This window comes from Silene latifolia, chromosome 9 (assembly GCF_048544455.1).
Source record: "Silene latifolia isolate original U9 population chromosome 9, ASM4854445v1, whole genome shotgun sequence".
NCBI classification, from domain to species: domain Eukaryota; kingdom Viridiplantae; phylum Streptophyta; class Magnoliopsida; order Caryophyllales; family Caryophyllaceae; genus Silene; species Silene latifolia.
The window spans coordinates 111,153,578-111,166,750 of NC_133534.1; the positions used below are offsets into that span (position 1 = coordinate 111,153,578).

General features: G+C 32.9%; 1 protein-coding gene across 1 annotated transcript; it reads right to left on the bottom strand.

Moving 5' to 3' along the window:
* Nucleotides 1–8,553: 8,553 nt before the first annotated feature.
* LOC141601468 (uncharacterized) lies at nt 8,554–8,910 on the bottom strand. The gene has a single exon (XM_074421758.1). The coding sequence runs from the start codon at nt 8,908–8,910 to the stop codon at nt 8,554–8,556; it is 357 nt and encodes a 118-aa protein (XP_074277859.1).
* Nucleotides 8,911–13,173: the final 4,263 nt, after the last annotated feature.

Sequence of the window (13,173 nt, forward strand, 5' to 3'; positions counted from 1 at the left end):
AAAGGAGGGAGTCAGTCGGGTTGTCGGGTCGTGAATGGTGGTGGGGGAGGTGGCAGATCTGGGGGGGGGGGGGGGGTACGTGAGGGGTGGTTTCGGGTTGGAGAGGAGGGTGGCAGTCGGGTTGTCGGGTCGTGAAAGTTGCTGCTGATGTCGGTGTTGTTGTTGGTGGTTGTTGCTGGTTGATGTCGGTGTTGTTGTTGGTTGTTGTAGCTGCTGCTGTCGTCCCTGTCATTGATGGAGGCCGGTTGTTGTTGTTGTTGTTGTTGTTGTGGTTGCGGTGGTGGGTCGGGTGTGGTGTGTGGTGGAGTGGTTGTTTTTTTTTTTTTTTTTTTTTAGATTGTTTTTTTTTTTTGTTTTGTTTGTTTTTTTTTTTTTGTTTAGAGAGGGTGGGAGGAAAATGAGAGAGAAAGAGTGAATGAGAGAAGTGAGAGAGGATGAGTGAATTAGGAAGTGAGTTGGGAGATTAAAATGGGGAAGGAGTTATACAGATTAGGAGGAGTTATACAGGATTAGGGAGGGAGATTAGGGAGGTTCATTTGTGACCCTTGAATGAAATGAAATCTCATCCCTCCATCCCCTTCATCCAAAGGTCCTTATAAGGACTTAGGGACTCTTAAGATATAAGGGACTTACTAGAACCATTCTCTCTCTCTCTCTCTCTCTCTATATATATATATATATATATATATATATATATATATATATATATATATATATAAAATCTGGGTTGAAACGTTGTGGATGCGCCACGTGTCCATACAGCCTTAATGACAAGTATTAATTACAACTAATTATCTAATATGAACATAATAAATGATGTATAAATCTCAGCAAAATATTAATTATAGTTTAATAAATTTTATTAATAAAATTACATTAAATAATTACGGTGATTTGATTGTAAATTTATTAAAAAATTATTTTGATAAAAATTATAAAATGTAAATAATTACGTTCATTGCGAAAAATGCTTTAAATTGAGTATAATTTTCATTATGTTTATTGAAATATTTTGATAGGCAGAGATGATTAAAGTGAGTGTCTCACAATGTTTAACATTTTCGTGAAAAAAAAACTTATACCATTAAATCCATTAAGAAAAATATATTTGGAAGAGTCATTGTATTTATTAAAAATAGAACTTAAAAAAAACTACTAAGAGATAAGTTTTTATAGTGTGTAAATGAATAAAAAATATTTCAAGAGATTGAATACATATGAAATTTTGATATGTTTAAATAGTGTGATGATGAGTATGTGTATGAGTATGTATGTACACAATGATCGCGAGTGCATTTGAATAATTAAAATAGAAGTAATGATTATTAAGTAATATAGTATTATAAACGACATGTAAAAGTAGAAAATACGTTAAATTTTTCTTTAATATTCTCAATTAAATATGTATACGTTAAGTATAAAATATTGATTATGACTAACTAAGTATTACTTTTAGTTAAATATTTTATATTTTATCTTATAAATATTTTGAAGTTAAACCTCAAAAAATAATATTTGAGAAAAGCACCATTATATATAGTTATTTAAAAATACAAAAGTCGCAAATTTCTTATTGATATATTTGATACATAGCACATGAAACACACAATCAAAACATTTGAATAAGTTGAGTTTTGGCCCTATATACATATATATAAAAAAATAAAAGTTACATAAAATTATATTCACATCATTTTGAATAAATATTAATTGATTTGGAATATAACATATCGTGAAATGATATAATTTGAGAACTTAATGTTGATTGTTGCATTATTCAAATAAAGTTTATTATAATTAATATAATATTTGATCAGTCACAAATTTATTTATAAAACGTTGATCATGCATAATTAATTATCACTTATAGTTTTAATTAAAATTTTATATATTTTATTTTAAAACATTGAAGTTAAACCTAAAAAAATAAATTTGAGAAAAATTAAATTATTTTTATTTATAAGTAAAAATATTAAGGTCTCAGTATGTTGCAAGTGACATAATGTTGCATAAGTATGGGAATCATAGTGATGAGATCTTGGAAGTGTTAAATTATGCTAGCTAGAGGTTACTCTTTGTAAGGGGATGAATATAAGTAGGATGTGCCTTTCTTGCCAAAAAAAAAAAATATTAAGGTCATATATGAATTATTTTATTTTTCTTCAATTATAATAATAAAATTTTAAAACAGGCCGCGCGAAGCGCGGGATACTAGCTAGTATATATATAAAACTGGGTTGAAACGTTTTGGATGCGCCACGTGGCGTTTCAACCTTAACTATAGTCATTAATTACAACTAATTATTAAATATAAACATAATAAATACTGCATAAATCCCATCAAAGTTTTAATTATAGTTTAGTAAATGTTACGGTTTTTATTAAATTATATTCCCACCGTTATAAATAATTGACATTTTCGTTTTACGAGGCGAGCCTTTGAATTCAATTTTTATAAAAATACATTGGTTGAAAAATTATAAAACTTACACCATAAATTTATTTATGAATAGAGCTTTAATATGAGTATACATTGCAATATATTTCGTTATATATTTTGAGAGATATTGAAAAGAGAATTGAGTGTATCGAAAAGTAAGAATGACAATTAAAAAAGAACAGAGGGAGTAGTATAAGTACGATTATTTGATTCTAAATTTAGTAAAAAAAATATTTTAATAAAAATTCTAAAATGTAATAACGATCATGTATGTACGCAGTGATAACGAGTGCATTTTTATTAAATATTTTATATTTTATTTTAAAATACTTTGATGTTAAACCTCAAAAAATTATACTTGAGAAACAGTTCAATCTATTTCATTTATAAGTAAAAGCTTAAACACTATTATATATAGTGTGTCGATAAAAACAAAACTTGCAATTTTCTTATAAATATGTTGGACCCTATATATTTGATACATAAGCATCATACGTAATACATAAAAAAAAATGAAGAAAAGAAGCATAAAGTTATATTCACATCCTTTTGAACATCTATTAATTGATTTGGAAAAATAACGTATGGTGAAATGATCTAATTTAAGAACTTAATGTTGATTGTTGTATTATTTGAATACATTTTATTTTCATTAATATAATATTAAATATTACTAAAATCTATACTATGTATATGGCAAAGAGTAAAAGAAATTCGACATAATGAAAAATATGAAAAAACTTTATGTGAAATGTATGTTTTTAACAAAGCAAAATTTATCGCAAAAGTTTATGTACGTACATACAAAATAGAAGAACATATCACGAACTCAAGTGGGCATAAATAATATAGTATCGAGAATGTATGTGCCATGTGGCATGACATCGAATATTCACTACAAAAACTAATGATATTAGACAATTGCGTGATAAAATACATGAGAAAGAGAGAAAAGATGATTCCTTTTCTAATTATTATCGTGAAATAATCATTGTTTACTTATTTATAAAACATTGATCACGCAGAACAAATTAAGCTTATTACTTATAATACATTTATACGGAGTATGCATTTTATTTAAAAGTTTTGAAATTAAATCTAAAAAACTAATATTTGAAAAATAATCTATTTCTATTTATAACTAAAAATATAAAAGGTCATATATCAATTCTAATATTTTTCTTCAATTAAAATAATAAAATTATTCAAACAGGCCGCGCGAAGCGCGGGATGCTACCTAGTATAATATATTCTTGTCAACAAATCCCATGTGATTAATCTTTTTCTATAACACTATCATATTAAGACACAAATACGTTTACACTTTTGAGCCCATAAGCATAATCGCACGTGCTCGCTTGATCTAATTGGTTTGGAGTAGGCACGTGATTGTATAATAGTGATAGTTTAGACGTGGTTGTGGGCCATCTTAAGTAATTTATCGGGAAACAAGCGTAAAGAGTCGCTAATTATAACATTGCCAATCTCCATTTAGTCATTAAATTTTAGCCTCATCATCGGATACCCGTAAGGCTAGTTGTCAACTTTGAGGTGTCTATAACTAGTATTTTCCAACTTGCCGGACCCGGTAAATTCCATAGTCGTTTTCTAATAAAAGACTCACACTGGGCCTGAATCCTTAATTTGTCTCTGGCATTTCTTTTAGTAGCATACCACTCAGTATGTGCTAGATTATACGCACTTTTAACATCAAAAGATCCAGACATATTTATCTTCCCATATATCTTATCATGTCTTTCACCCCGCAGCAATGGTATAGCCCTAATTTTGGAAACCCAATAATCATCAAATAAGGTCATTAGAAGTTCAACGTTCCAACCATCTTCATGATCAAGTAGATCCTTTACCCTCATAGCTTGGACATTATCTTCTGTTAAAATGTCGCAATTCATACGTTTTACTGGAATACCTCCTTGTACCCATTTATTGTTCCAAATAGTTAACTCCGACTTGATACCAATTCTCCATGCCATGCCTTTAGAAACCAACTCAAAACCTCATCTAATACCTCTCCAACCCCAGGACACATTTGTAACACCCCTGATTTTCGGCTAAAATAAAACTAACTTTTACATATAAAACGTGCCGAAATACAGAGATATTATAATTAATATACAAAGTTTCTCTTACAAAATGTCTCTTAAAATAAAATATACAAAAAGAACTAAAACTTTTACAAAGTCTTTAAATAAAATATTGTCTTGAAAACAAATCCTTTTGAACAGCAGCGGAAGACCTGAAAGCAAAACCAGAAGACAGAACGGAACTACCCCCATGACGAGTAGCCCAAAAGGGAGAAAACACGTCAGTCGGAAAGCTGAGTAACAGATAATACCTCAATATAAGCAGTTTTTGGTCATGGCGTGGAAACACAGACTTGTAAAAATAAAAATAAACAGAGAGAATAATAAAAACACTCCCCGCTAACTCATCTCAATCTCAAACTTACCCCATAATATAATAGACACTCTCATCCCAATAATTAACTGAATCTCAACTCATTACTCCATCTCACTCACTACTCCGTCTCATAATATAATACTCCATAGTAACTAGATATCGTATTCTCATCGTCGAACCTAAGACAAAGACAAGGGGCGAGTGAACTGGCGTATAAACCGCGAAACAATATTTCCAACTCAATGTCAATTCCAATCTCATAATATAACTCAATAACCAGGGTCACTCTGGACCGTAAACACAATATGGCACAACGACCTCATAACTCAATACCAGTAACCAATTTCCATCTCAATTTCAATATCGATATTGTCATATATTCCATTGAAGGAACTGCTCAACACTTAGAGTAAGACTCTAAGCTACTCACCCACGAGTCGAGACAAAGAATTCAACAAATCAAACAGGACACAAAGTAATGCATAAATTATTCAATGCAAGATACCAATTTCCCAATTTCTCGTAATATATCATCAAGTCAAACAAACAATTATCATCTTTGATATCAATCCCAATTGAGCAACTATCAAGATTTCCCATACTGTGAAAACTATTCAGTTCCTTCGATGTATACACACGAAAACTAACAATAACCAAGTCCCCTCAAACATTGATCAAACCGAACAACCTTTCCTTACAGCCTATACGCAACCTTATTTTTATCTCACGGATTATAACCACAAAAAGAAACACATTACCCTTCTGATCAACATTAAAATTGATGATAATAATAATATATATACTAGTAAATATCAGTAGTATTATAAACAACACAATATAAACACAATTGTTCAGTTTGTCACATATATCATAGACAATTAGCAAGTATTTCACACATCCTCGAACAATAGTATTAATAATAGGATCGGTAGAATCGTGTTACCTTAAACCGTAAAATCAACCGAAAATCATTCACAACATATTCTGGAAATCCAATAAACCAATGAGGATGATTTGACAGTGGCACATACAAGAAAAGCATATGGCCGAGCGATGTGTATGAGCATGACATGAAAGTTGACTATGAATAATAAAGGACTAAGGTAATCAATAGGAAATTGATGATTATGATTTACGAATTCATAGAGCTTGGTGATTTTAAGGGGCAAGAGCAATAAGAACGGCATATAGGGTTTTATTGTTGGAAAACAAGGGTAACAAGACTCAATGACTTATAAAGCCAACGATGCACAAGAAACCAACTTGTAACAATTATTGTAAAATCTTTTTTTTTATAATTATTTTAACATTCAAAATATTAAAATATTTGGATATTACAATCTTCCCCTCTTAAAAGAAACTTCGTCCCCGAAGTTCGACTTTATAAATTAAAAGAAAGTTAAAAATTTGAGTGGTATTACATTCCACCCACCTTAAAAATAAAGTTCGTCCTCGAACTAAAAATATTTCAAAATGAAAGAGTCAAAACTTCAAAATGTTTAAAAAGTGAAAACGAGCGGTGCTAAGATGTGACGATCTCAACACCTGACCAAGAAGGAACCAACAACTCTGATACCAATTGTAACACCCCTGATTTTCGGCTAAAATAAAACTAACTTTTACATATAAAACGCGCCGAAATAAAGAGATATTATAATTAATATATAAAGTTTCTCTTACAAAATGTCTCTTAAAATAAAATATACAAAAAGAACTAAAACTTTTACAAAGTCTTTAAATAAAATCTTGTCTTGAAAACAAATCCTTTTGAACAGCAACGGAAGACCTGAAAGCAAAACCAGAAGACAGAAAGGAACCACCCCCATGACGAGTAGCCCAAAAGGGAGAAAACACGTCAGCCGGAAAGCTGAGTAACAGATAATACCTCAATATAAGCAGCTTAGTTTTTGGTCATGACGTGGAAACACAGACATGTAGAAATAAAAATAAACAGAGAGAATAATAAAAACACTCCCCGCTAACTCATCTCAATCTCAAACTTACCCCATAATATAATAGACACTCTCATCCGAATAATTAACTGAATCTCAACTCATTACTCCATCTCACTCACTACTCCGTCTCATAATATAATACTCCATATTAACCAGATATCGTATTCTCATCGTCGAACCTAAGACAAAGACAAGGGGCGAGTGAACTGGCGGATAAACCGCGAAACAATATTTCAAACTCAATGTCAATTCCAATCTCATAATATAACTCAATAACCAGGGTCCCTCTGGACCGTAAACAAAACATGGCACATCGGCCTCATAACTCAATACCAGTAACCAATTTCCATCTCAATTTCAATATCGATATTGTCATATATTCCATTGAAGGAACTGCTCAACACTTAGAGTAAGACTCTAAGCTACTCACCCACGAGTCGAGACAAAGAATTCGACAAATCAAACACGACACACAGTAATGCATAAATTATTCAATGCAAGATTCCAATTTCCCAATTTCTCGTAATATATCATCAAGTCAAACAAACAATTATCATCTTTGATATCAATCCCAATTGAGCAACTATCAAGATTTCCCATATTGTGAAAACTATTTAATTCCTTCGATGTATACACACGAAAACTAACAATAACCAAGTCCCCTCAAACATTGATCAAACCGAACAACCTTTCCTTACAGCCTATACACAACCTTATTTTTATCTCACGGATTATAACCACAAAAAGAAACACATTACTCTTCTGATCAACATTAAAATTGATGATAATAATAATATATATACTAGTAAAAATCAGTAGTATTATAAACAACACAATATAAACACAATTGTTCAGTTTGTCACATATATCATAGACAATTAGCAAGTATTTCACACATTCTCGAACAATAGTATTAATAATAGGATCGGTAGAATCGTGTTACCTTAAACCGTAAAATCAACCGAAACTCATTCACAACATATTCTGGAAATCCAATAAACCAATGAGGATGATTTGACAGTGGCACATACAAGAAAAGCATATGGCCGAGCGATGTGTATGAGCATGACATGAAAGTTGACTATGAATAATAAAGGACTAAGGTAATCAATAGGAAATTGATGATTATGATTTACGAATTCATAGAGCTTGGTGATTTTAAGGGGCAAGAGCAATAAGAACGACATATAGGGTTTTATTGTTGGAAAACAAGGGTAACAAGACTCAATGACTTATAAAGCCAACGATGCACAAGAAACCGACTTGTAACAATTATTGTAAAATCTTTTTTTTAATAATTATTTTAACATTCAAAATATTAAAATATTTGGATATTACAACATTAGTAGCACATATTCTTTGCAAGTCCTAAATATTTTCAATTGTACATCCATATTTAGCCGCATAAATTTTCTCCACCAAAGAGTTGTCATTTAGAACGTGCCACACCTGTTTTCCTAATAACGCTTGGTTAAAACTACCAATGTCGCGAATTCTCAATCCACCTTCACTTTTTGGCTGACTTAGGAAAGCTATACTACACCAATGGATTGACCTTGAACGTTTCATACCCGCCTACCAAAAATGTGTCAGAATGGAATTGATTTTCCTTGACACACTTACCGGCAACTTGAACACCGATAGAAAGTAAACAGAAAGGGTAGATAGGACTGAATTGATCAGAGTCAATCTTCCTGCTGGAGTTAGGAATACTCCATGCCAAGATGAAATTCTTTGTTAAACATGCTCCACGACTTTATTAAAAATATGCTTCTTGGATTTACCGAACTCAGTTGGTAAACCTAAGTAATTTCCTAAAGGTACGGTGGGAGAAGCCTCGAAATCTTTAAAGCAATTAGACGCCACTTTCATTGTTGTACTTGGACAAAGCAGAATAGCTGACTTTGCCTTGTTTATCACCTGACCCGAAGCTTGACAGTATCGATCTAGAATAGCTCTTAGTTCTCGACTTGTTGAACCTTTTTCTTTCCAAAAGAAGACTGAATCATCAGCAAAAAGGAGATGGTTTATGGGCGGTGCATTGCGTGCCACCTTAACTCCCAATATTACACCGTCATTTTGAGCTGCCACCATTTTTCGAGAAAGCACCTATGTACATAACACAAAAAGTTAAACTGAAGTTGAATGGGACAAAAATCAAATCTTTTGGAAATGGTGGCATGGTCCCAAATAAGTGGTTGTGATAGCTTTTCAAATAAAATATTTCATAAAAAAAAAGCCAGTTCCTCTCTCTTATGTTATTCCTCCAACAATAATATAATCACAACCCACAAGTCTTAATCAATGGTGACTAATGGGTAAAATAAACATTCAACTTTCACAAACAATCAAAAAGTTATGAACCGGACCCTTAATGAACCACCCACATGTCATTTTCTTAGTATAGAACTGGACCCTTTAGTTCTTTTTGGTATTGGAGAGAATCTGGATTCAAATCTTTTGCCCTTTTGTGTATATAGTATTACTATACAGATGTTATATTCTATAATATTACGGTAACTATAATGAAAGGACTCATAAATCGTAATATAATGCATTCAAACACGATTGACCCCTTCCGGCCACACTAATAGGGGTGGCGTCAATGATAAAAAAAATTCCTCTTGAGTGGGATTTTGATTTTTCCGTATGAACTAGAAGACACCGTACCCACGCCATGAATCCATGGCCTTCCCAACAGCAGGTTAAAAGAAGTGATATCGATTACTTGACAACTCACTTTTCTTTCAACATCACCTACTCACACCACTATACTGACAATTCCGGCTACTCGACGCAGAGTGTTATAGAAAGCTCGAGTTTTTGGGTGGTTGGGATGAAATTAGCCTTTGTCAAGTCTTAAGATTTGATCACTTTTCAAAGAGATGTTATTGATGGCAAAACCATTGTCAACTAGAGTTATGGGGATATGCTTGTGACGGCATGTCATATCAGTGTATAGGGCCAAGTTGTTACGACATTAATGAGCCATGGTTCATTGTGAGCAACAGAGGCCAGATGGCAGGTCATGTTTATTAGGGCTTGTAGTAGGGCCTGACGATGTTTATAGGAATTTAAAATTAGTTGCTAGATCGACAGGTTAACTTTTGTGTTTAGAAGTTGCTTGATGAGGGCAGCCTCAGAGGTCTGTCCTTCATTGAGGGCATAAACCAAGATAGGATCTTTGGTTGATGTCGATTCCCGGATGACATTTGAAGTAAAGGTGTGGCTATAGCCTTGTTGGCTTGTTATGGGCGTCCTGACCGAGTCAAATTATTAGACTAAAGAGCGGTATTCTTAGCCTTGGGGATTTCATCACGAGTACCTATAAGGGATATTAGTTCCTTAGTAAGGTACACGTCTTCATATTTGCCAACCGAGACATCCCTCATTTTGTTAGAGCCATGGTCGATGTAAGGAGTGTAGTCAATTAGTTGCTAGACCGAGAGGTCAATTTTTGTGTTTAGGAGTTGCATAATGAGGGTAGCCTCAGAGGTCTGTACATCATTGATGGCATCAACAAAGATAAGATCTTTGGTTGATGTTAGTTCTAGGACAACATTTGAAGTAAAGGCGTGGCTAGCTTTATTGGCTTGTTATGGGTGCCATGACCGAGTCAAATAGTTAGACTCAAGAGCGGTATGTTAGAAATATATATCTCATTACTTAACATATTCATATATATGATGATATAATTTAGTCATAAAATTAAATACAAATCTTATGCATGCAAACTAAAATAGATAAGTGAAGAAATCGTTTTCCTTACTATAAATTTCGGATTAAAAGGGCACCAACAAGATCTCCTTCTTGTTAGTTCTTGAGCATTCCAAATAATGGATGAACAAAGATTCAAGTATAGAATCTCTCCCAAAAGTGAATACCCAAGGAAACCTCTCAATAACAAATATTATTATGATCTAGTAATAATAAAAGTCTAACTTAAAAATGACACAAATATTAATTTGTCTCTCTACTATTTCGGTGGAGAGGAGGAATTATTTGGAGTTTATTTCTCTAGAATTTACACAAATTGTAGAGAGCATGCATTTTTCTTACACAAGAAAAATTATGATAAGAGTGAATGAATAATTGTAGAGGAAACACTCTCTATTTTTCATGGTGAAACCGGTTGGAGGGAGTATATGTGCCCAATGCATGGACAAGATTTTCTACCCAAGAAAATGATAGGCATGCAAGGCTAGTAGTTAGCTTTTATGATTGTGTTTTCCACTTAAAACAATTTACACAATTTTTCCACTAACTCCCTTCAATATTTCGGTACATGTCTATAAAATGGGAGGTCCATTTTATTTTATCATTTGTCAATTTTGTCACATGTAACATGTTACATGACATGTCACAATGTAATGTATTTTTAACATATTAAAAAATCAACATACTCATAAAATATGTCATTTACAAAATCGACTAGTAATTCGTAATTACTTGTACCAAAATGGTTTGTCAATTATAAATCACAACATCTTGTATTTATAATAAATCATTCATTCAATCTCAATTCAATATCAATTGTTTCGTAAACAATAATTTTATCCAAGTAATAAAATAATTCGATTACTTAGACCGTATCTAATTTAATCGAATTACAATAAGACACGTTAACTTTACTCACAAAATCATCCGTCAATTTTAAGCAATTTAATTAACCCGTATCGGCATACGATTAATTAAATAATCAATTAAGAGTATTTCCCTATAGGTATGACCTAAGGGGATCAACTGATCACCACCGTCGCACGACAGTAATGTCAAACTCTAGTCAGCCAATCATTACCGATATGTGTGGACCAGTTGACTGTAAAATATTTACATCCCACATGTATTCTTAAAATGAGACTTAAACATGTGATCATCATGATCGACAATTGTGATCGCATTATTGTCGGAGGACACATATTCCAACAATCTCCCACTTGTCCTCGACAAGTGTGCGTCACCAATTTTCTTGTCCTATTATTATCTCCCACTCAATGTAAGGTGTCTTTCAGGTCGTACTTGCAAGTGATCATATCGAGAGTGGTTTCCTCGATCTGGAGAATAACTGATTGACCGGAATTATCTGCCATAGATACCTTCCGAGCGTGGCCACGCATTTCCAGTTCATTACTCCTCGAGTGGCCCTGAGATATTGTTATAACCCTGACAAGGGGTGGACAATTCCTATTGCACTTATTCCCTTCGACTAGCCACAACCATCATAACCCAAAATATGCCCATTTGACCCCATTTACGAAGGTCGTAGTAACACAAATCAAAGTTAATCAAACTGTGCCATCTTAGGTGAATAGTCTTTAGTCAAAAGAATCGACTCATTAGAATACTATAGTAGCTCTCGCCACGACCAGGCTATATAAATTTGCCAGAACTCTATAAGCGGTCATAAGGCCCGACAAAGTGTTCCTAACAGGCTGCCTATGTGATCGACTAGTCATCTCACATGACTCTATGGCACTTGAACTTGCCATCAATCGCATCACACTCTAGTCACTTCGAGACGTCACCTCATACAAGTGACTATGGGCGAATACAATGTTAATCCGGGTTCACTTTAACGGAGTTCAATATTGTCTCCACAACCCGTTTGGATGTAACAAGGTATCAAAGGAGTTTTTAGATTTTAAAAACTCGAACGACAAATGTGATTATCATATGAATAGTCAATACCTGATTACTACTTCATAATTTTATAATCCATTTTCATCTTATATGTAGTTATTCATCTCAATGCAATTGAAATGACATATGACATGACAATCATGTTAAGCCCATGGGAAGGCTTTGGTTAGTAGGTTTTATCAACTTCTTGTACCTTACTCAACCTTACTACATACTCGTTTTCCTTTGTAATGTATACATTTGCATTAAAAAACTTTATGAGTACGTGTCGAGATCTAATCAAGACATAGGCCCTCTAGCCTTAGAATAACTCCCACTGTTTTCACAGTGTGCGGGACTCATCCTTCTTGCACATCTCATGATTGCAAGTGTACTCAATTTCCGTTGTAAATATTTCTCATTGTTCTTTATTGCCTAGAACGATTCTAGAAAATCTATTTCTTAAATAACATAGCCACAATGGTATCTTAACCATCCTAATGTGTTTTGATTATGGTTTTGTCGGAAACTATGTGCAATCTCAATTGTCAATTGTCATTTGTGTAACACCCTTACACAAAATTGCATCATAAACACTTTGCTTTACTTCCTTAATGCTTCTGCAAGCACTTAAGGGTAATCTTTATGGTTTACTTGGTAAAGATTACTTAAATTCGATTTTGAAACAATTCATCATACTCAAAGTATATGAAGTGTTATACATCATTACTCATTTAA

Coding starts and splice junctions, on each gene's coding strand:
- LOC141601468 (XM_074421758.1), bottom strand. CDS start 8,910: ATGGTGGCAGCTCAAAATGACGGTGTAATATTGGGAGTTAAGGTGGCA.